The sequence below is a fragment of the Cupressus sempervirens genome, chromosome 1 (genome assembly GCF_028749045.1).
Source record: "Cupressus sempervirens isolate cs-2001-9-10 chromosome 1, ASM2874904v1, whole genome shotgun sequence".
In the NCBI taxonomy this organism is placed as follows: domain Eukaryota; kingdom Viridiplantae; phylum Streptophyta; class Pinopsida; order Cupressales; family Cupressaceae; genus Cupressus; species Cupressus sempervirens.
The window spans coordinates 686,423,942-686,449,726 of NC_143118.1; the positions used below are offsets into that span (position 1 = coordinate 686,423,942).

At 36.6% G+C, this 25,785-nt stretch overlaps 1 protein-coding gene across 2 annotated transcripts in view; it reads left to right on the forward strand.

Annotated features, from left to right (window-relative positions):
• UREG (urease accessory protein G) overlaps nt 1-19,467 on the forward strand; it is a 50,147-nt gene extending 30,680 nt beyond the window's left edge. For both annotated transcript variants that reach the window (XM_089786883.1, XM_089786889.1), the window contains 3 exons: nt 9,895-10,016; nt 10,273-10,377; nt 19,055-19,467. In XM_089786883.1, coding sequence (XP_089643009.1) covers nt 9,895-10,016; nt 10,273-10,377; nt 19,055-19,138 — 311 coding nt within the window. In that variant the 3' untranslated portion in view covers nt 19,139-19,467. The remainder of the gene's footprint in view (nt 1-9,894; nt 10,017-10,272; nt 10,378-19,054) is intronic.
• The last annotated feature ends 6,318 nt before the right edge of the window (nt 19,468-25,785 follow it).

The window sequence follows — 25,785 nt, forward strand, 5'->3', positions numbered from 1 at the left end:
ATCAACCACCCCCGATCCAGAATAGCATCGTATCCTCTCCGCTTGAGTGGGATCACGACAAAGTCCAACAGGAACGGTTGTGTTCCAATCGTCACTGGTTGTGTTGTGAGTACTCCCAATGGCTTGATTCCATGTTGATCGACTGTTAACAACTGGAAGGTAGGTGGCCACAATGTCGGCTGTCCCAACTTTTTCCAAGTATCCTCTGGCAATACATTGACACTGGATCCTCCGTCCACGACCGTGTCCGTTAGCACAGTCCTGAGAATGCTTATTTCAACAACCGTTGGATAGCGTCTGGATGAAAGAGCTAACAGCATTGGATCTTCTGCACTTGCACCACTCTCCTCCTTTTTGTCCACTGTACTTGCTCCACTTTCCTGCTCCCTTCCATGTTCTCCTGGGAGTTTAGCAGCGGGAATGATGTTTGTGAGTGTCGATCAGAGTTGAGGCATAGTGAGCAATAGATCATTTATCCTGACGGGTATCTTAGCTTGCAATAGTTGCCGTACAATGTTCTGTTCTGCGCAGTTTTGTACGGAGGTACTCGGCGCGTCCTTCAGGTGTGTCGTTTCTATCTGCGTTGCACTCTGGATCTCTGCCCGTGCTTCCTCTAGTCTCTTCTTTTCCTCCATCGGATCGGGGTATAGCTTTGCCTGCTTCCGAGTGATTTTGCCAAAACTTCTTCCTCTTCCGTCTTGACAGTAATCAAGTTTACTCCAAACTTCGGGCATTTAGCATCGTCATGATCGCCAGGTCCACACCATCGGCATAGCAACTTCTGTGTGTTTGCCGTTGTGCACTCTTGGGCGAAGTGACCCCACAGATTGCATGCGCGGCATTGAACTATCGGCCGACCATTCACATCATATTGAATTCGACTCCTTCCGCCATTATTGTTGTTGCTGCTATTGTTGTTGTTTTGACCGTGTCGGTTGTTTTTATATCTACCCGATGTGGCACCTTCCGTATTGGTGTTCCCGTTCCCTCCTGACGGGGATGCCTCCTGTGTCTGGAACACTTGCTGCGGTGTTCTTGTTTTCAAATTGAAAGGGCATTCCTTTACCGAGTGTCCCATAATCTGGCAAATCTCACAAAATTGATCTTTTGGGCAGGATCCCTTCGTATGGCCTTCTTTCTTTCACTCCGTACACCATAGGTCATTGCCCTTAGTCTCTTTGTTCATGTTTTTGAGCTCTTTCATCATCCAAAGCATGTCCTTCTGAAGAGAACGGACTTTCTTGCTGCTGCCTTCATCGTCGCTGCTATCTTCTCTTGAAGGCTATCGTCATCTAAATTGGATGAGCTAGTCTTCTTCTTCTTCTTGGTCTTCTATTCACTTTCGAGGTTCAGTGCCCGATTATATGCTTCAATATATGTCGATGGTGGCACGATCTTCATCTTTTTTCGCAGCTTCGAGTGAAGGCCTTCAATGAACCATCTCTATTGTAGCCCATCAGCCGACTTATTCTCCATTTTATTGATCAGGTCCTTTAACTTCTTGGCGAAGACTCGGACCGTTTCATTCTTCCCTTGCTTAGTATTGAATATCTCCACTACAATCTCATTATCCTCTTGCAATATTTGAAATTCTGCAATAAATTCCTTCTTAATATTATCCCAATTGTTTAACTTCTGCGGATTTGTGTTAGTAATCCAATCAATCGCAACACCCCGTAGGGTGGCTGGAAACTGTCGGACCCATTCGTTCGTATCTGTTATGCCATTTGCTCTCCAGATCGTTTCACATGTTTTATTATGTCGAATCGGATCAACAGTTCCTTCACCATCAAATTTAGGCAACTTTTCTTTTGGACCTGCCATTATCACTGTAGAGTAAGGGTTTTGTTGTGTAGCTGCGCTGTTCTGAACACTCACGCTGTTCTGAGCTCTCGTGCTGTTTTGAACATCCGCGCTGTTCTCTACACCCGTGCTTTGTTCTGCTTCTGCATTGTTTTCAACACCCGCACTATTTTCGACTTCCGCATTGTTTTCAACACCCACGCTTTTTGGTGAAGAAGAGGTTTCGTCAACCGAAGCTGTTCGTTCCGGAAGTATATCTCGAACGAAGAGGTCATTCCACGCTTGTGCTCCTTCGGTACTTCGAGCTATGCGAGTCGATCTCCTTCCGTCAGGATTCTCTTCCCGTGGCATATGCAGGTTCAGAAACTCCTCCCTTGCTTCTTCCACCAAATCAAGCCGTTGTCGAGTCTCCTTCAACAATCCTTCCGTGCTCCTGTTTCCATCGGCAATCTTCTGGAATCTCCTTCGGTGCTCTGTCTGCTACGCTAGAATTAAATTTTCCTGCGCAATGCGTATGTCATCTTTTTCCTTCAGCTTATTCTTATCTTTGTTCAACTGATTCGGCATTTAATTCATATCCGCCTGCCTGTGTACCAGGTCCATTGGGCAACGGCGCCAAATGTTTATTGCATAGGTTAATTAAGAATTGCACCCAGACAATGAACACGAACACAAACAGCAGAACTCTTTTTATTATTATTCGCATATGCCAACCAGTACATTATGCTTGAATGATAAGATGAATACAATGCTTCTTCCCTTGCTTCTTCCACCAAATCAAGCCGTTGTCGAGTCTCCTTCAACAATCCTTCCGTGCTCCTGTTTCCATCGGCAATCTTCTGGAATCTCCTTCGGTGCTCTGTCTGCTAAGCTAGAATTAAATTTTCCTGCGCAATGCGTATCTCATCTTTTTCCTTCAGCTTATTCTTATCTTTGTTCAACTGATTCGGCATTTAATTCATATCCGCCTGCCTGTGTACCAGGTCCATTGGGCAACGGCGCCAAATGTTTATTGCATAGGTTAATTAAGAATTGCACCCAGACAATGAACACGAACACAAACAGCAGAACTCTTTTTATTATTATTCGCATATGCCAACCAGTACATTATGCTTGAATGATAAGATGAATACAATGCTTCTTGAAGGGGTTATAAATACTTTCCAAAGAACTTTCCCGAAGGAGTCCATTGGCCACATACATGTCGCTACATAACAAGAACCTTTCCGAAGGGACCCGTCGGCTACATAACAAGAACCTTTCCGAAGGGATCTGTCGGCTGATACACAATTACCTTCAGGCCATTTCTAGTGGATTGGATGTAGCCTTGATTTCATCATTGCGGTGGATTCAAGAGGGAGTTCATGCCGAGCTTACAGGTTCTTTTCCATGTGTTCCAATTGGGTTGTTATTGTTGTTTGTAAGATTGGATTTCTATGGATGCTATTGTATTGCCGGTTTATAATGCAATAAAAAATTATGAAATATTTTATGAGTACATTTCTAGTTATTTGCTGGTTTTAAATTGCATAAATCATCTGATATATTCTGAAGTTGTTTGAGATAAAATTTGGGAAAAAATATCCAGTGGATATTATGTTAGGGTAAATAATTAATTAATTATTAATTATTTATTCTATTACTTAAGCTTACTTAGGTAAATGCATTTCATTTATTAGTTGTAGTTAGTTATAAGTTGTTGACAATACGAGAGTTTGTTCTCTCCTAAGTCATACTTATCCTCTCACCTTGTTCGAGGATTTTCCACCTCATGTGGATGTATGCTTAGTTGTCACACTTATCTCCTAGTGTCTTCTAGCTTGTTCTAGGAGATTCTTTGAGCTCTTTATATTCGAGCTCCCTCATTGTATAACTCATATCTCATTCTTGCATATTGTAAATACATATTTTCTTGTGTTGCATTATCTTTTTCTCTCTCATGTCCGTTTAGGGTTTTTCCCTTGCTCCACGCTCTTCTCTCCTTGGCTTCCCTTTGACAGGTTATTGCATGCAGGTGATCTTGGGCGTCTTTGAAGTTGGATTTTATCAACTTCAACATGGTATCAGAGCCTCCCTGTTGCTGCTTCGTTGAAGGATTTTTGAAGCTGTGATTTAAAGTCACAAACCTTAGTTTGTTCGTGCATTTTTTCAAATCAGGGGTAGAGCGAATTTTTGGAGCACATTGGGCCCAAACGGACGCTGCCATTGGATTCAGAAGGCACTTTTTAGCTAGGATCAATATAAAATTCGTCGATTTTGGAGACAGGGCTTCGGGAAGCAAAAATTTTTTAGCTCAGAGGACCGTCCGTACGGTCGTATGGACGCGTAGGCTTAAAATAAAATAAAATTATTAGCGCAGAGCACACCACCATGGCTCTGCCCAGCGGCCATTGCGGGGCCGCTCGCGCCCCGTTGCAACAGGCTCCGCCACCCAAGCTCCTTGCCACCGTTGAGTTAAGATCGCCACCCATTAGCAAGTCTCTGTTGGCGGCGACATTGGTTCTCCACTCTTGTAGCGCACCTCTGTGGGTGATTTCTGCCGACGCTCCGCTCAACTCTAGTCTCTGCCTGTGGTCGCAACTCCAGCGCAGCCTGCTTCGCCCTGTGACCAGTTAGCGCTTCGTCAGCTTTTTTCTACACAGTCACCTGCTCCATCAACAGGTCGTGGACAAATCAGTAGCCCAGTCAACTCGTTTGAGTGCGTGACACGTGGTAGAGTTGCCACATGGCACTTCGCCATGTGGCTCCTACCATGTCATCCATCTGCCATGTGGCGTCCGCGTGGCACTGCTACGTGGCCTTCTTTTTTGCTGCGATGGTTGCTAGGCCGTCAAATTTTACCTCATGAAATGATGATGTTAGCATGACGTCAGCGCTGCATCACCCTCTTGCATCTCTCCTAGGTCATTTTGAACCTACCTTAGGTTTTTTGGCCATAACTTGAGCATACGAAGGTATTTTTCTGATCCGAAAGAAGCGCCGGAAAGCTGGTTTTGAGACGGAGACATTGGTACAGGTATTTTCAAGTTTTGATGTAGTTTTCTTGCCCATTTTTTCAGTTGAAGTCCGAAGTTTGTTTTTCAACTCTGGCATGCATATCTTTTGCATCCCATGTCTGTTTTTTGAAAACGTTATATTTCTGGAAAGTTGGTTATGTCTACTTTTCAAAAATGTTGTCATTTCCTTCAGATTTGGCCCCATGCTCTTTCTATCATTGTTTTGGCATTTTCGGTCCATGGTGGATATCTTAGGTGTTTTAGGTCCGAGAATCGTTTTCTTGGTACGGGATCCTTTGTTTTGGGGGCTGTACTATGTTTTGTTGCAGCTTGTTTTTGGTTTTGATCATTGTAGCCATCATTTTTAAGCACTTTTATGTATCGCACTAAGATAAAGTGTCACTCTTGCATTCTGGGGGTCATGAACGTTGTTTTGAGACAATTGTACTTGCACTATTTTCATAAAGCACCATGGGGGGATAGGTTTTGCCATTTTTGTGCCCTTTTCCTTTGTCAAGTGAGTGTCCCTTCCATTACATTAGCCCCATGCAGCATTGTTGTGACCGTGTCTTTATAGGTGTTTGTACCTCTTCCTCTCTCGTCATTCTTGGTCCGTCTGCAAGAGACTTTGGCCTATCTTCTCAGTTGCTTGTCATCTCACCCCGTCTGCATTAAGGGGGGGTTATGTTGTTCTAATGCATCCTTGGTTCGATGGTTCGATAGTGTGAACTATGTATTCAGTGGTTGATCCTATATACAAGGTGATTGCAGTGGCTGGCTACCTATGCATTTCGGTGAGATGGATCATCTACCATATAGACATGCTCGGTTTGTGCCATCTTCTTCCATGGAGGTTCTTCAGATCAGCAGTTTCTTTTGATGGTAGGTTTGCAGCTTCTTCATGCTTCAGTGATGCTCTTCATGATCACTCATTGTTCTTGTTTTAGGGGACATTCCCCTAGTTGGAGGCTTCTTCAGTTCTTCACTAGATTCTTACCTCTTTTTGGGAGAGAGTTTTTTCCACGTGGTTTTCTCTCTTTCCCCATTTACAAAGGTTGCATCTTTTGCATTTGTACATGGGTACCTAACATGGCCTTGTTGTAGGGACCCATTTTGCATTTTCATCTTAGTTTTGTGAGCTTAAGGCATTCCCCTAAGTTGCACTTAAGGGGGGGTGTTAGAGTAAATAATTAATTAATTATTAATTATTTATTCTATTATTTAAGCTTACTTAGGTAAATGCATTTCATTTATTAGTTGTAGTCTAGGAGTTAGTTATAAGTTGTTGACAATACGAAAGTCTGTTCTCTCCTAAGTCATACTTATCCTCTCACCTTGTTCGAGGATTTTCCATCTCATGTGGATGTATGCTTAGTTATCACACTTATCTCCTACCGTCTTCTAGCTTGTTCTAGGAGATTCTTTGAGCTCTTTATATTCGAGCTCCCTCATTGTATAACTCATATCTCATTCTTGCATATTGTAAATACATATTTTCTTGTGTTGCAATATCTTTTTCTCTCTCATGTCCGTTTAGGGTTTTTCCCTTGCTCCACGCTCTTCTTTCCTTGGCTTCCCTTTGACAGGTTATTGCATGCAGGTGATCTTGGGCGTCTTTGAAGTTGGATTTCATCAACTCCAACATATTATAGTTAAGTTTCACTATCATTACACCCACAAGCTTGTCAAAGATGGATTAGTTCAATTGTAGTATGTTCCAAATGAGGAATAGATTGCGCACATTCCCACCAAGTTTCTGGGCTAGACCTGTTTGTAAAATTTAGGGGGTAACTTGGTGTAGTTGATAGATTGACCATTAAGAAAGGGTATTAGAATAATATTTACATATTTATTTAGAATAATTAGTCTTAAGTTATTGATTGTTTCTTTAGGTAACATTGTCAATAAAATTGGCTATACATGTACAATTCATTCTTTGAATTAAATCAAGCAATTACTATAACAAAATTCACAACTAAGTATGAAAACCCTTCCCAATTTAGAGGTTGAAGAGGATGAAAGTAGTGCAAAAGCACCTCTGTCATTGAATACCCTCTTGGCATGTCTTAAGGGTCTAGAAGATGTTAAATTAGTCACTTAGGTGTTTTGGGTCCATTGGACCATTGCATTGTAATAAAAGATCCAATTGTAAGGCTAGTTGACACAAGGTGTGTTTATAAACCTTGTGGTCAAACTCAATCAAAGGGATCAAAATGTGTTGATTTTGGTGTTTTAGAGTTCTTTCGGGATTTTGGGTTAAAATGATCCCAATCAAGGTCTTAGGAGGTTTTAAGAAGCAAGGAACACAAAATTTACAAAAGAGTTGTCAAAGTTGCTTGAGAAATTTTGCAACTTTCCTTGCAAAAAGTTGCAAATCAACGTATAACTCTTGCAACAGTCTAGAAGGATTGGAAGTTGGTTAGGGATATTGGATGGAGGTTATATATATTTGTAGAGAGAGAGAGAGAGAGAGAGAGAGAGAGAGAGAGAGAGAGAGAGAGCCATCACGTGTATGCATATTTGGTGGCAATTGAATCAATAAAAACATTTTTTTATGGAATTTGTGCTGTCATTCCGTATTGTACGGCCAAGGAGTGATTGTTAAGGGATAAACTCTTTCATGTTTGGATTGTTATTTGAGTTATGCTTTTAATGCAATTGGTTTGATACAAATTGGTGGAATTTTGAGGGAGATATAAGTGATTTTGTCCAAACTGGTCTAAAAAACATAGGGTTTGGATGAAAATGAGCCCCTAACTTGCAATTCCACAATAGGATTTTCATGGCAATTGGTGAAATGCAAGTAGGGGTGCAGTGTTTCATGATTCCAAAAGGCTAGAACTAGGGGAGTCAGTTTGCCATTTTTGCTACCAAGCCCTAGCCAAGCATTTTCAATGTGCTTGGTTATAGTTTTGACCAAATAGTTGCATAGTACAATTTGGGGAGTGGTTGGATGTGATTTAATGTTGAATTGGGTGTTCTTGGATGTAGTATGCCCTGTCTCAATCATTGGTTTGGTCTTGTGAATCTACTGACGAACACTTCCTTTGTAAATTAGACCCAATTAGGCATGTTAAATCTCTGACCATAGTGGGTGTTTGGGGGTTTAAATAGTGAGTTGAAATTTGAGTCTTTGGTGGTGTGTGGATCTCCCAAAAGGATGTTTGAATCGCTAATTCATTTGTTAGGTCCTTTGGGGTTTTTCAAAACTCATCGTTGAAAAACCAAGTTCATAAGGCTACTAAAAATGAGTGGTCAAATAAGGCCTAATAGAGAGTTTTGCTTGTGAGATCAAATGGACTATGTAGGAAGTTTGGGAAGGCTTCAAACTTATGTTTTGTGAACCATAGAACCCTAAGCCACTCCTTAAAGTGGCGTGTGAAGAAAATGTGCATAAGCCTTATTCAAAGGGGAAATCTTGTAAGGTATCTTGACATGAAGGTTGGAGTGTATGTTTGTTTCAGTTTGTTTGCAGAAAGGAGTTGAAGAAACTTAAAAGTTGCTTGTGATTAGACGACCAAAGTGTGGGTGCAAGCACTAGGAGGTCAAAAGATTGTGATCGGGCTCTTAAATAACACTTCCTACCACCTCTCTGCATCATAAAGTCCTCTTGGACTTCATTGGTAGAGTTGAGGATGAAAAACCTTATTTCCTTTTAGGGCATCTTCTTAGAGAGGTTGCATTGGAGCTTAATTTGGGTGATAAATATTTGCAAGCAAACAACATGATATCATCAAGTGGGAGTCAACATTGCGATTGCCAGACTTTCTACACTCCTGGGCACTGATTTGTGATCCATTATAGATGTCTCAGCATTGGAATTAAATTTTATACCATTAGGAAGTGATCATACAGGTCTAGGGCATCATTGGCGGACAATCAGTGTTTCTTAGGGTTTGTATGAATTTTTGGAAATTGTCCTGCATCTTTCCAATCATTGTGACCACCATTTTGGGATAGACTTGCCTTCAATTTTCTAAATAATTAAAAAGGTTTTTATATTAGTAATTGTCTTTTTAGTGGAGCAACCAGTACTTTGTAGGTCTACATTCGAAAACTGGCATAATGAGGATTTTGTCATCTTACAAAATGTTGTTCTGCACTGTTTCTAGCCGTCTATCTGTGTCCCTGGTACAATGCCATATCAGCTTTCATCATTGCTGACCCGATGCATTTTTGGAGGGTTCTTGCTGCAATTTCAGACCTGATTGCAACCCTGCAGCAGAAGCAGTGGTGATTCAGGTTTTTGGGACAGTTATTCTTCTACAACTTGTGGCCAGTGTTATTGGGTGTATCAGCCTTTGAACAGCAGTACCTTCATTCCCAGCTGCTCCGCCTTCCAACCTGCAAATTGCACCTTTAACTGTCAAATTGCTGATTTATTGTAAGTGCAGAATTACATTCACTTTTGCAGATACTAGGGGTAATAATTAATCCATTTTTTATGTGAGGCATTTATGATCTAATCGAGGAAATAATTTTTGAAAAATTTACTGAGGTTTTGGACTTAAGAGTACTTGTTTTTTTATTCTCCAGTTATTATGAACACGCTTACTTCATTGTTCCAGTTAGTTTACATTATCAAAATATTGAAAATTACAAACAAAATTCAGAATATTGCAAAATTACATGATTAGGGACATTTTATTGGATCCTACAGCTATCTTTAAAGGGATACTTCATCATCCCGCCTTTTATTTTGTGCAAAATGAGCTCAGGGGAATGTTTCAAACCAAGAGTATGATACATATGCAGCAGGCCATGTTGAAAATTTTGCTGTCAATTGGGCCAAATTCAGGCACTGTATGTGTCTGGTAATACATTGGCCTTACATTTTCATTTTTGACCCTATGATCATGGCATTTTAATGATATAATAACAACATAATGCTGGTTTTCATGGTTTTCATCTGGAACTGTTGTGTTCCTAGCTCACACCAGCTTTCTTAGAATAAAAATCCTTACCCCTAAATTCTGGGAGTGGAGAGAGAAGGAAAATGGATGAATGCTTTTTGTAATTGTGTCAATGTTTGGCAGTGGTGTGAAATCAAAATAGGTAGAATTTTTAATGATGCTTTATTTTCATGTATTTTCAGATAATCTGGCTGCAAATTTCAGCAGAGAGCTAGCAGACTATATCATCTATATCATTGATGTCTCTGGAGGTGATAAGATACCTCGAAAAGGTGGCCCAGGGATTACCCAAGCAGATCTCCTTGTACGCAAAATTCACATTTCATTTAATTTTCAATGTTTAAAACTTCAAAGTTAGGAAGGTTGGAATTTTAGAACTTTTCATAGACAATAGGCTCTTTGTTTCTTATTTAAGAGTTGACAATGTAAGTTTAGTATCTATTTAAAGTGGCGATCTACAAAATGTCTTGTAGTTTATTGGTTAGGAATTCTGCTTTTAGTTTCTGACATTGGTATCTAGAGAATGCTTCTCAGGAACTAATGTGCCATCTACCATGCAGGTAATTAACAAGACTGATCTTGCAGCAGCAGTTGGAGCTGACTTAAAAGTTATGGAACGTGATGCACTTCAGATACGTGATGGAGGACCACTTGTTTTTGCACAGGTGAGATAAGAAGATTTTTATTTATTACTGGAAGAGAAGAAACAGGTTAAAAGAATCATGTCATTAAGAAATTCATTTTCATGTTTTCTAGTGTTTGATAAACAAGATAAAACACTCTGCAGCAGTTCAAGGTTTGGTTGAGTTAAATGAATTTCTTTAATTATCCAAAAGCTGAAGAAGGCATTTGCATTGCTGAGCAAATCATAAATGGTTTTTTAATTTATATTGTTCATTCAAAAAAAAATAAAGAGAAAGAAAAGTAATTACAGTACCAAATTGGTTGTGTATCTAAACTTTTGTCTAACAAGGAGAAAATTTCATTTACCTCAGCAATCTAAGGATGAGGGAATACTTTGGCATACTTTCAGTCGCAGTTTCAGACAAGAGATGGGTAACTTGCCACTTGAGAGAGAAGATACATGGAAAGTCTATGTAATCAACAGAGGAAGCTTTTTTGGGTTCGAGTCCAATGGGATTGCATTGTAAAAATTAATAGAACACAATATTTTAATATTCTACAAAATAACAAATTATTGATTACAATAAGGTTCATCTCCCTGTAGAGATTGGATGATGTAACTCTGCAAGAGGATAAACATGATATTACTCGACACTAAAAAATAGTGAAATTAGATAAAGGGAAAAAAACACTCATCACTAAGGTGGCTTTATTACAACTGTAAGTGTTATCTTCTAATAATTATTTAATATTATTCTAATGCTTCCCCTCAAGGTTACTTCATTGGAAATAGAAAATATCAAACCTAAAAGACCTTGCAAACCATGTATTTGTCATCCTTCAGAAGCTTTTTCTTTGAAAACAGTGGGCCAACAATCCATGCTGAACTACAGTCACGGGGCTCTATCAAGTTGCCTCATAACCCTTAGTATATTATTCAGAAAATTCACAAACTCCCAAGCTAACTAGGTAACCATCCATTTTGAATTTTGTCTACATTAGCTTTCTACCTTTCTTCAAAGAGCTAGACTTCATTAAAAACCAGATAATGGAACTGAAATTTTTTTCTCTATCTCTTTGCGAAACCTCTGAAAACTTGAGGGTGCTGGTTTGCATAATATAGTTATATTATACTAACGTGTATATTTCTTCTTTCCAATCTTTCAGATCTGCAAAACAATGTCACACAAAATATTGACTCCTATCTACAAGCCTTCAACAATTTGCAATTCTTTCTTATAGATTCCGACAAGCTAGCCAAGCTAAGAAATCAAGGTAGAAGTAATATTCAAGACTTAGAACACTATGAATCCTTCACATGCAATCTTATAGATTCCGACAAGCTAGCCAAGCTAAGAAATCAAGGTAGAAGTAATACTCAAAACTTAGAACACTACGAATCCTTCACATGCAATGACATGCAAGCACATGTATGTAAGTTATTTTGTATGAAAAATACCACATCTACTATTAACCAGAAGCCTTCAGCAATCTGCGATTCCTTGTTACAGATTCTGACAAGTCAGCCAAGCTAAGAAAGCATTATAGAAGTAATACCCAGAGCTTTAAACACCATGAATCCTTCACACACAATTACTTGCAAGCATGTGCAAACAACATGCAAGCTCATGCAAGCATATCTAAGCAACTTGCAAGTTATTTTGCATGAAAATTCCTACACAATCCTTTGAAATTTTTTTTTGCAAACTTCATCTGCTTTGGAGCCCACAATTTTCTTATTTCTGTAGCACGTTTTTCCCCCCAAATATAAAAAGTTTGCCAATGCAGAAAACCCCTAAATTGCTGAAACGTGGGACATTTCAGGCAATTCCAGTTGCGAAACGTACTGGAATCAGATTCTGAAACAAATCTCCCGTGGGTACACAGCGATTTGTGTTTTTAAATGCCAAAATGTTTAGTGATTCTAGTTTGATCTTTTAGATATTTTTAAGACGTACACTACTGATCAGCAAACTCTGAACTTATCTATCATGAGATTCTAACTTGATCTTTTTCAGCTAAGTTACTTTTGCTGGTGCGGGTGCGGGGTGCTGATGTGTGGATTTTGGATGCGTTTGGGTGCGTCCATATATAATTTATGTATGCAAAGAGATGCAAGAAATATACAAAAATAAACCATTTCCTAGCAATTAGCATATTCAAATTGAAATAACAGTAATGCCTTATTAGTAAATTACTCAAGTTCAAGATTCCAATGCAATTTGAATTACAAAATCAAAGCATAGTTCATGGTTCAATGTTGATCAATCCAGACTCGAGGCTCAAGATTCACAAATCAAATTCAGTCAATTAGAATCATAAGGATTCTCAAAAAAATCCACATTCTCAACATCTCCTTTTGCTGCAACACTTGCAAGTTTATTTGAACCAAACATGGTTCCAATTGTGTTAGATGCACGTGCTTTGATTTAACATCATCATCCGTCATCACAGTAAGATCCTGAAGTGTTTCATCCAAATTTGCACATTCAAGGGCTATATCTCAAAGCTTGGTGGACACTTCCTTGTATCCATCCTCCTTACATGACAAAAGACGCAAGTTGGTATGTATATAAACCAAGTCCTCAACTTTCTTTGAGCCCAATTGGTTGTGCTTCACTAAATGGATCTAGGAGTATATACTCCAATTCCGTTCAATAGAAGAAGAACTTGCAACCTGGATAGTGTTATACTCCAATTCCATTAAGTAGAAGAAGAACTTGCACCCTGGATAGTGTTCATAAAATTAAACATACAAATGAAAAGCAAATTAAAGAATGTTAAACACTATAGTGTAGAATACAATTGCTAAAAAAAATAAAATGAAAACTTGCTTGTGAGAGGATCTTGATTGCAAGAGGTTGTAGATTCTTGAATGGTTGACCATACATGTACCACCATTTGATAGCTCCCATGTCATTTTGGTCCTTTATTGCATATGGAGTAAGTTTTAACCCTGAAGCAAATAAGCCAAATTCTAGCCTCACCTTTTTGGGCATTTCATCAACTGGGAAGAGTCTTGCAAATATAGTGTAGCACCCAGTAGCAACTTCTTCATCCGCATACGGTGCAATTTTATCTGGCATAGCAAGTATTTCCTAGCTATAGTACCTTGGAGGTAAGGCATATGCAAGGAGGTGCAATGGAACAATCATCTTCTCCCAATGATGATGAATGATTTCCTCCACCCTTTTGCAGAAGGCTTCACATTCAGTATGGTTAGTCTCATGTGCTTGTATGGAAAGCTTTACCTTTTCTACTATGTTGCCCATGCCATCATACACATCCCCCAAATAAGGTGCATTTGTATTGGTAAAGAATAGCAAAGTCATGATAGGCTTGGTGAAATCCAATACAAATTTTACATGAGCCCACTAATGCTCATCCAAGACCATACCCCTTACCTTCAAGGCTCTATCTGAATTTGAAGCCTTCCATATAGCCCATTGGTTACAAATAACCATTTGGCTGAATGTTGATCGCACCTTAAGGAGTCATTTCATAACAATAGTATGAGATGCAAATCTAGTCTCAACAACCTAAGCAAGTTGACTATATGATAGCAAATATAAAGCAAAGTTATAAACAAGAAATGATTTGATAATTGAACATGAATACAAAACTTATTCAAAATAAATAAATAAATGAAACTAAGTAATTACAATTTTAAATTTACCTTAAACAACTCCAACTTGGAGAATGATCTAAATATAGATTGTCAAATGTGGTGGTTTGTCACAAACATTTGTATCTCCTCTCCCTCTTGGTATATTTGCTTCACCCAATCTATTTGGGTGCCAATTTGTTGCATGACTAAGTTTAGAGAGTGTACAGTGCATGGAGTCCAAAAAATATGGTTGTATCGAGACTCAACCAAAGCACCTGCACCCCTACAATTCTTGGCATTATCTGTGACCACCTGGATAACATTCTCACTGCCCACCATCTCTATTGCCTCAATGAGAATTCTAGAAATGAATCGTGAATCCTTAACTTGTTCTTTACAATCAATTGCCCTCAAAAACATTGCCCCTTTGGGGACATTGCAATCACATTTATCAATGGTCAATTTCTTGTGTCTTTCCATCCATTAGACACAATAGTTATGCTGAAAGTTTTCCAAGATGTCCTAATTGGTTGAAGAGCTCTGTCTATAAAAATCTTTTCTTTTTGCAAAAGAGTAGTACACACCTTTTCATACCTGGGGCTAATGTAATTAGTTGGCACTCTAAGGATGGCTGCAACCATTTCCTTCCAATATGGTGATCTTACCAAATTGAAAGGAAGACCATTGGCATAAAGGCAATGTGCAATTGTTTTATCAACAATCTCGCTTGCCTCCACTTTGAATGCTTGATCCAATGGACCTCTTTTGTGGGTAACAACTTCTACTTCTTCATCTTCCTCTCCCACTTCCAAGAATGGATTTTTGGAGGATGCAACATGATCGGTGGGCACATTCACTTTGCTCTTTGTGGATGAAGGTTTGTAGAAACTTGTTTTTGATTTGCTCACTAAACAATCAACAACTTCTTGCTCTTTTATAAATCCGGCTAATTGTGCATCACTCATCCTTTTTCCGTCTTTGTTTCCTTTGCTTAATACTATTCCTTTACCAATAGGGCCCATAAAATGGGCTTTGACTTTAGAATATGAGTTGTTGAATGGTTTACTATTATGACATACACTGCATTTTCAAATGTACGACCCACCTCCTAAAACTTGTGATAAACTTCTGGTGTGTCTCCATAATGGAGATGCCACATCAATATTGAAGTTATCACTTCGTTCAGCTTGCCCTGCTGCTGAACTTTGACTACCAGTAGTGGCCATTCTTGCACAATAGAAACCATGAATCTAATAAGAAAACAAATATTAAATTAGAAATATTTAAATAAACTATGAACATGAAACATAGGAGTACAAATATACGATACAAAAATACTAAAAAAAAAAAAGTTAAACATGTTCTTTCATTTCTTAAAATAATGTGTATATATATGAAAAAACTTGGGAAATTCTTCCAAAACTTGAAAAATTCATGAACATCTTAAAAAAAATCGCTAAAAAAGCTCATGAAATGGATCAAATGCTTACCTTAGATGCTTAGATGTCCTTTGTAGAAGCTATTAGACACCCTAGAATGAGCCTCTTCAAGAATAATGACATTGCTTTCAAAATGTCAAAATGGAGACCGAATGAGAAGAGAGCCCAGCTGGAAACAAAATGAGGGGAATGAGCAATGAATAGCCTATATTAGGGTCATTTTAGGGTTTTGGGGCTCCTATATGACCACTTTGAGACCATATTGTAAAATTTAGTAGGAAACAATATTTTAATATTCTATTAAATAGTAGGATACCACTTACAAAATAGATCATCACTTTATAATATATATAGAGATAGGAGGATGAAACCATGCAAAAGAATAAACTTGATACGACTCACCTAACAGTAAGAAAAGCAAACATAAAAGGTAGATTTTATTATTATTATTACTAGGTGACTTTATTATGACTCTAAGCCTTATATTCTAATAATTATTTAATATTTATACCAATAGATTCTTCTTCATATAAAAATATCTTCTTATCACTCTATGTAAAAGCCTCTGGATCTTTGCAGCACCACATGATCCCCCTTCAACTTCTAAGAATTATGACCACTTTGGATCTCTTGCAAAAGCAACAATTTACAGAGTTCCACATGATCCCCCTTCGACTTCTAAGAATTATCACCAGTATCTCTTGCAAAAGCAACCTTTATGGAAGTATGTCGCGGCACATTGGTATAAGATGGATCTATGGTAATATGAATCTCTTTTTGATGAGTATTTGTCCACAAAATAGAAAGACAGTTACTATGGGTTCCTCAAACTGAATATTTAAATTTAATCAAAACAAAGTTAATCATTCAAAACATTTTTATCTATGCAATCACTTATTGAAGAGTGAAGACACGAGGAAATAAGGATGACAAGTGTGGAGCTTTGAGGCTTGGCTAGGAAGACAAAGAGCCATCCTCCATTGTTGTTGGAGCTCCAGTTTCTACTAACATTCAAATCCGATTGGTATTCTTCACCATCTTGGGCCTACTTCATATTCTTCTCTCCAATGTTCCATTTGTGGATTTTAGTTCTATTTGCAATTTTTTCTGTATGCTGGTTGCATGGTGATTACCTTATATATTTAAATGGTTCATATTTTTAAAATGTTAGCTTCTTTAAGTCTGACTAAGCGAGTTTTACAACTGTATAAGTTATTTAAATCATATAGCCAGACCCACCCTGTCCCTCCCTGGGTGCACATATTCCTGTATCCATATTTGACATGGCACGAATCATAGTTACCTAAAGACGGAGACTTGGAGGTCACCAGTGCTGGTACAGTAATTTTTTAAAAATAGGAGACGGGGGTTATTTGGAGACAGCAATTTTTTTAAAATATAGTTTAATAATTTCCAAGAGATATCATTACATAGAGCTTCAAAATCAAAAATCAAGAACAAATGAAAGTTTTAAGTATGAATATTAAAAAAAATTAAATCTATTGAATCAAATCATGATATATCATATAGTCTACTGTCTAATAGTAATGTCATGTCATTTACTCATTTAATATTGTTTAATATAGAGTCAAATAGTTCAAAACTCATGCTGGATATCTGATATCTGAGTATCACATTAGCATATATGAGCATATCAGCTTACGATTTATTATTACATATTAAAACTTGAAAATTTGAAATTGAAAAATATATTGTTTCATGCTGAATAGCTGATATGCGGAAAAAAAAACTCAGAACTGTACACACAAATAAAAAATCTATCTAGTTTTCCACAGTTTTGATCATCATCTCAAAGTCTTCGGCTATAATGTAATTATCATTCTCCAACTCAGGTTACGGACTAAAATGATGCGAGTTTCAGTCTAAATGCAAAGTTTCTGCCGTTGCGCTTTTTCCTCCAGAGGCATGCGGGAGACTTCAGTTTTTATGGCGGGAGACTGGAGACTTCGGGATTTTTCCTGTTGAAGTCTCTGCTCAATTTTGAAGACTCTGGAGTCATGTAAGGTCTCAGAGGCGCTACTCCATCTTTGAGACCTGTCTCCAGTGACGATGGCATGGATACACATCGGATACCATACCCACATGTGCCCAAAAAAATGATTTTTCACTCATGTCAGATACTGTGGGATTTGAGATTTTAAAAATATGACATAAATCTTCCTAAAACTAATTTAGAAAAAACTTCAATAATGCATTTTTTCCTGGCTGTAAACAAAACCTATATCAAAATGAGGAAAACAAATGAAATGTTTTTACTATTTCCGTGTCTCATTTTTAAGGTTATTTTCTAATGCAGCTCAATTATTTTTTTGCATTTTGTAAATTGTTAAATCAACTTCTAATCATCTATGTAGAAATTATGTGTCTATATTGCCTCAGAAGTAAGAAAATTGAATTTCCTTCTTATAACTAAGAACTTAAGAAGATTGTCTTAAATGCATGTGTATGGGTTATTTACTTATTTAGGATTGTCATATCCAGCCGTAATCATATTGGGGGTCTTAAAAAATGGCCATAACCATATCTGATACTATATCTGTATCCAGGTTCATGCAAGTTTGATTCATATTTAAAAAAAATTAAGAGAAATTTTAATAGCTGTACCCCAGCTGTTCCCCTGCCATTCCCAAAATGGATAAGTTTATGCCTACCCCAAAACCTATCCCTTAATACTTGTGTTCTCTCATACCCCAAGCTTGGAGAAACACTATGTTGGATACCATTACAATCTACAGGTCTTGTTCCAGGAGTAAATCTATTTCTCGTTTTAGAGCCGGTACTAAATACCAGAGAACTGAATCAATTGTTTGACTTTGTTCGTTGCATTATGCTAAATAATATTATACATTGTTTATAATACAAAAATGTGAATGCCTGTAGGCTGTAATCAAAGAATCATAGAGAAAGGAAATGGTATACCATGGCATATCAGGAGTAGATAAATGAAAACAATGATGAAGTGTGTGCTTAGCAGCCAAGTGGTTATTTTTACCATCCAGCATAGACCATTATTAAATCAAATTATCAAAAGCCTGCGTGTTTTCTTAGGTTGTGAAAACTTGTATTTGTTAATAAGACAAAGGTGTCTTTGTGATCTACTAAAAAGATTCAAGGCTGGAACATGTGGAGGATACTAGATTCAACAAGCTTGCTAACCATTAATCTTCATAATGCAAGGGTAGAGAGATAGACCCTGAAACCACTTTTGGTTACATAATACTTATATGGTTGAAGAGCAGGTTGCAACTGAGAAGTTCGAGTGACTTTGAAGATACTGTATGAATAGTTTTGCACTTTAAATTTCAAATACGGGATGGTCGCCGGTAATATGGTTCCCTTGCTTGACTTTTTAGTTTTTACTAATCATCAGAACTTACAGTAAGAGGGTCTATAGGCAAATGGAGTCTCTGTTACTTAGGGGATTGAGGGGCTCTTCAAACAACATTTGATTTGACCAGATTTGAACAGCTATTCGGTTCTTTAATCGAAGAGAGGAATTCAGAATTATTTTATTTCAAGGGACTGGGCTTATCATAAGTAAAGATCAATACGTATAATCAAATTGTGTTACAAAAAATGAATAGCAAATTAAGTGATCTATGTTTTCTTGAGTTATCATACTGACTTTATTTTGTTTGGAAATTGTTATAGGTAAAGCATGGACTTGGGGTCCAAGAGATAGTTGATCACGTACTTCAAGCTTGGGAAGAAGCTACACAACAGAAACGGCACTGAACTTGGTTGAACACTGTGAAAGCACAATTTAAGAAAAGTATAATTTAAGAACACGTGGAAGCTAACTGTTTTTTTTTAAAGACTACATAAGTAGCTGTGCTATTGTAAATGAGCTTAAATATATCCTAAAAGCAATAGTCAAAAAATTCAACATGCCTAAGAGAGTCACAAGAGGAAATTGTTATAGGTAAAAGCGTTGACTTGGGATCCAAAAGATTGTTGATCACGTGCTTGCTTGGGAAGAAGTTACTCAACAGAAATGGCACTGAACATTGTTGAACATTATGAAAGCATAATTTAAGAACACATGGCGGCTTATTTTCTCTAAAGACTATATAGGATAGCTATGCTAGTGTAAATGAGATTAAACATATGCTAAAAGAAATAGTCAGTAAAATTCAACATGCCTTAGAAAGTCACAAGAGGAACTTCTGTTGTTACAATGTTACTAGGGTTTTATCATTGTGGCATTATATTTCTTGTTTCTCTTTCAGCTTGAATAAATTTTCACCCCTCGTTTATTTCAAAAACTGCCAGCAATCAGGAGCTGCCAAATTATGATGCCCGTTTCCAATTTTTTCACAAGATTTATAAGAATGGATTCTGAAATACACACATTGAGAGAAAAATGCAGAGAAAATACAAATTTAACAATTTTTTGGAATAGAGGTATGGGTATTTTTAGAATTTCTTGAAGTTGTATTTTAAAAAGATCTTGTTTACAAGCTTGATTTTAAATGACAGTTTTATTTTCTTTAAATTTGTAATTTTAACTTAATGAAGGTTTAGCTGAACAAGGCTGCCCCTAATATAGTAGGTCATGCTTCTGAGATACACACATTTGAGAGAAAAACACACGGAAACAACACATTTAACAAGTTTGGAATAGGGGTATGGGTATTTTAGAATTTCTTTGAGTAGTGTTTTAAATAGATTTGTTTAGAAACTTGATTTATAAATGACAAAGAATTTTTTGTCTAATTTGTAGTTATAACCTAATGCTTAGCGGAACAAGGCTGCCCCTAATATAGTAGGTCATGCTTTGTAATAATAGAATGTGCTTACTATCTTAAGTCTTGTCATAAATCCTCTAGGTGAAAGTTAAATTGATTTTTAAAATTCTAGTACAATTTAATTGGCTTTTTTAATGATGCATAATGTTTGCATTGAGTTTTGAATGAGCATACAAAACTAATAAACATACCTAAAACAACATAAGGAAAATAAAATGCTATTAGACCAGAGAAACTATACCTTGTTACGAATTATGGTGGGCTATGTTGTTTGCTGGAGTTTCAACTGGGCCATTGTTGAATGCTAGGGTGTTGCTAGTTTTAGATGGGGTTTTGTTGGTTGTGGATGGTGTTTTGTCATTTGCTAGTGCTTCGTCGTCTGTTGGATCATTGATGATTTCAACTAGAGTGTTGTTGTCATCTACGTTTGAATGGGGTTAGATCGTCCGTTGGTGCTCGTCGTCTCATGGGTCATTAATTTCAGCTAGAATGTTTTCATTTGTTGATGCTTTGATTGAGGTTTTGTCATCTGTGGGAGCTTCTCTGTATACTGGACCTTCGTCATCGCCTTCAACCTTTGGATCCTTGTCTATTTGGTTGAGCTTCAGTTGTGGTCTTACACTCTTGTTCTTCATACTGGGCCCTTGCCATCTGTTGGAGCTTCTCTGTTTTTTGGGACCTTGCCATTTGCGGGTTAGATCTCGGCTAGGTCTTCAACCTCTCTTTTTGGTGGGATTGAGATTGGTGGCAGTGCGGGTGTGAAAGTGAAGGGACGTTTTCTTGTTTCAAACCCTATATGAATCATTTTGGAGGAAGATGTGAAAGACATTGGGGCTGCCTCCTTTTTTTAAAATTGTGTTGTGATATGTCATTTCAAGGGTTTATGGCCAAGTCTTAACTTGCACAAGTGGATCTCCTTTATGTAGGAGCCTATTTTATTTGGTATTGTTTACATCTTCTCTATGGGCAAGGGTTGTTTTGTTGCTAAGTTTAAAAATGTTGAGGATATTAAGTTGATTCACTGTGATCATTCTTTCGCTTGGAAAGATCTTTTTGCGCTAACACCGAAACAATGGTATCTCCATTTTGCTCCCTTTACTAAATCATTTTTTCAAGTTTCCAATTTGGGTGAGACATTCCTATCTTCCTCTTCATCTTTGGGTTGACTCCTTGTTGGAAGCTTTGGGAAATGTTCTAGGTAGTTTCTTGATGGTGGATGACAAGTCATCTAATATTATGCATTCTACTTATGCAAGTATCTTGGTAGAGATGGACATCTCTAAGGGTTTGCCTGAAATGATTAAATGAAAACATTCTTAAGGATTTTTGGATTCAAACTTTGGACTATGAAGAGCTCCCCTTTGGATGTAGGAAGTACTTTAAAGGGGTCATTTGGCAACCCAATGCAAATTAGAGAGGGTTAAGTAAAAATAGGCTTTTTCTTGGTGGAAGGGTGCCTCTTTTGAACTTTACACTTTTGGTAAGAAGATTTATTCTTAGATTGTTGTGCAAGACTCTTGTTGATGTGAACCCCATTGTTTGTAGCTCTATCTCTGCCAGTTTTGTTTCTATTGGATTCTTTCCTGCTAGCTTTGTTAGGGTTGTGTCTTTTGGTGACTCTTATGTTGGAATTGATCTTGTTGTATATGTTGGCATGTCTTCTACTGGAACTATCCCTGATGGGTCTACTGATAAAACTTCTAGTAGTTCTATTGCTACCGTTAGTTTTAATTCTAGCTTTGCACTGCTCAAAGTGTCTTCTATTTTTTCTTTGTAGGATAGTGGTCTTTTTCGTGTTTGTCTCTTTACACTAGATGTTAAATTTGGGCCTAGTGTTTCTCTTTGGTGAAGGAGGTAGGAATTGTTTGTGTTGATAAATCTGCTAATGTTGGCACTGCTAAGCATGATGTTGTTGGTTTTGATGTCTTTCATTTGGTGGAGGGTCCCATTGTTGGTTCTATCCAAAACTCTCTCGCTCAATGTTATATTCTAGCTAGGTTTGGTCATGCTTTTATAATGGGATCTCAAGCTTTGGTTTCTCAAGATTGGCAGGGGAAGGCTTTTATGGCGGAGGACGAGTGGATCTGTATTGTTGGAAAACACCATAAGAAGTGCCATCCTCATTTTGACATGATATTGCCCAAGTTTTTTCCTTATTTTGTCTAAGCGGTGGGTTCTTGGTTTCATTCCCATTGGGTAGATTGGGCTTTCTATTTATTTCTTATGTTCTATCAGTTTCTTTTAGTCTTCAATAGTGTTGTCCTTTACACTATTCTTTTGGTTTGCCTTGGGCCGCTTCTTTGTGTTTGCTAATAATGTCTTATCTTAGGGCTTTCATTGATTATCTCCATATTGTAAAAGTTTTAAAGGGCTTCAGGGCCCTTCAAAACCTGTTTTTTAAATTAATTGAAAACAACATAAGAAAAGTAGAGACAAAACACATAACACATGAAATTATAATGCTTATGTTGATGTTTTGTAGCTTTAGTTGTATAAACACAATGAGTCAAAACTAGTGAAGATGTATATATAGACACACACACGCACACACACACACACACACAGAGACACACATGCACCGAAAGGAGGTGCAAGAGATATGCCAATAGTTCAATATTTTATAAATTTGTAAATAATGGTTGAATATTATAATTGTGTGAAAAGAAATTGTTTTTAAATTTTTTTAGTTCATACTATTTCTTTTTATAATTAATAATAATAATAATCATTGTATAGTAACATTTTGTGTAAATTGCTACTATCTTTTCTTATTATTTGATTTGAAGATACCTTTCAGGATCGTTCAATGTTGTAGATACAATGTGTTTTAAACACACACACACACACTTGCACCGAAAGGAAGTGCAAGAGATATGCCAATAGTTCAATATTTTATAAATTTGTAAATAATGGTTTAATATTATAATTGTGTGAAAAGAAATTGTTTTTTTTTTTTTTTAGTTCATATTATTTCTTTTTATAATTAATAATAATAATAATCATTGTATAGTAACATTTTGTGTAAATTGCTACTATCTTTTCTTATTATTTGATTTGAAGATACCTTGCTGGATCGTTCAATGTTGTAGATACAATGTGTTTTAATATTTAAAATTTTAGAAGCATTTACATATAATTGTATTTGTAATATTAAAATGATATATGTATTACATAGTGTTTCTTTTTTTTGCCTTAAGTTTTAAATTGAGTCCTTGTGCTTTTAAAGTATAAGAAACCTAAAGTTTTAAATTTCTGAATACTACGACTCCTTGCGCTTGTAAAGTATAAGAAAATAAATTCTTTCCAATTCATTCCTTGATTGCATACCTACACATTGTAAAGAGGCATTAGTGTATTATTTTGAGTAATGCACCATTCCACACTATAATAAGAGATGTCCTAGTTGAGTCTCTTCCTTTTTCCTGATAATTGTGTATGGACTATTTTTCATTTTCATATATCAATCAAAGGAAAATGATGGCTCTATATGAAGGTCATTTAATCATTTGACTCTTGATATAGCTATAAAAGTCAACCCTTGTCTTCATGTTTTATCTATATCAATTGTTTCTTCGCAAGGTGTCATTCTTTGAGATTTATGGATAGTGATTGTCCATGCCATGTATGGTGGTATTTGTCTATGATTACCTTGATATATAGGTGTTATAGGTAAACCATTTGGATCATCTTGGTTCCAAGTTGGACCATTATAAGTATCAAAACTTTTAAACAAAATTTTAGATAATTAAAATAACCATTTGAGAATCAAAGGATTTAATCTTCAGATAACTACAATTAAACTAAACCTAGCTCATTAGTCTATACTTGCGACAGTGATCATATTTTAAAAAATCATTTAATGATGTACAAAGGTTCCTTTCCTAGTTAAACAAAATGTTAGATAAATAAAATAATGATATCCATAGTAATAAAAAAAAATTATGAGTAAAAAGGTTTCATGTGTCCACTAAATGAAAATGGTGAATTACAAGACATTGTTTTTTCAAATATTCAAAATCATTGTCAAATAAACATTAGCAAGTTCTATGAATACACATAGATTAGATTCAAATAGACTATACAATATTCAATAAAGATTGAATTATAGTGATTTGAGAAAAAATATCTAGGGTTATATTAATGCTAACAACATTATTAATATCTTTCTTTCTTTTATATTCAAAATAGTTTTTTCTTAGTTCTTGACTCTTTAAATATAACAAAACGATTGTCCTTGATAGGCCTCTAGTGTATGTTGACAAGATGGGTCCTCCATCTATGAAAATAACATAAATTTTCCAGGTAAAAGGAATAAGAGATGGAAGGTAAAAAAAAATTCAATTTAAGTGTGACAACCAATGCTTTGGATGATTACACCTTGATAATTATTGAGTTCTTCCATGAGATATTAATGGAAAAATAATTGTATTTTCTATCTAGGATGAGTTTGACCTATTCTATATATATTCATTTCAATTGGTGAAATATAACCAAATTTTTTTCAACAACGGTAAGGAAAAACTACTAACAGTCAGATTATTGTGAAGCCACATCCAATTTCAATAAGGTGACACATAAAAAGATTTCAAACTATTTAAGCATAGCATTACTTTTGATATTCATGTAATCCAACATATCTCCTATTTGAAGCATGATGTCTTGCATAATTCTATATCGAGCTGCCTATCACACCATTATGGTCCACTGCGAGTTCAAACTACAAATGGAGCCATTTGGTTCATGAATTTGGAGCTAGCTGATCTCTTTGCAAAAAATAAATTCTTGTAAGCATGTCCAAGCTTTGAAGATGTGCACTCAGATTTAAGCCCCAAAATCGCATAAGAAATCTATGCTTTCTCCTCACATATTTTTTTTAAAGTGCAAACATGTTGTGTATCTCTATATATTTTATCGTTGCATCTCTATATATTTTACATGTCTGTATTAATTGTTAAATGTAACGCCCCGCCAAGGGATCCAAAAGAATTAACCTAAAGTTTCACTAAGTTTGCTAAACATTTTTTTTTTTAAAGTAAGAAAGTATAACATACACATCAAACACATAGTAGCGGAAGCAATAACATGTAATCATCGACAACATACATTGTAAGTTACATTTCTTAAAGATCCCAAGACGTTGAGTCACGTTTAAATTTAATTAATTCTAAGTCTAACAACTATCACATACATATGAAAGAATAATCAGAAACTCCAATGTCCATAATATACATTTGTTCCGAATGCTCCTTGGCAAATTAATTCGGAATGCTCAATCATCCACTGTACATGTCACAGGGTATGAAAGGCTTAAAAGAATATACATATGCAAAGATCAAGATACAACATCCTCAAATCCATGATACAAAGTATAGTAAAAACATATGAAATTATTCCCATACATGATACATCCATACATCCATAATGATAACACATCTATCATAATAACCCAAGAACATAGTGAAGGTAAATGCCAATCACGAAAACTCCAGCCACGGTGACCACGGAACGGATCTCAATGGTAAGAGTAAAAGCACTACCACCCGACCGCGTGGAACCTAAATGGTCCACTCCCACCGCGCTGAGGAGATAGTCTCAAGTCCCAAATAGGATAACAAAACCTATAATCATAAATAC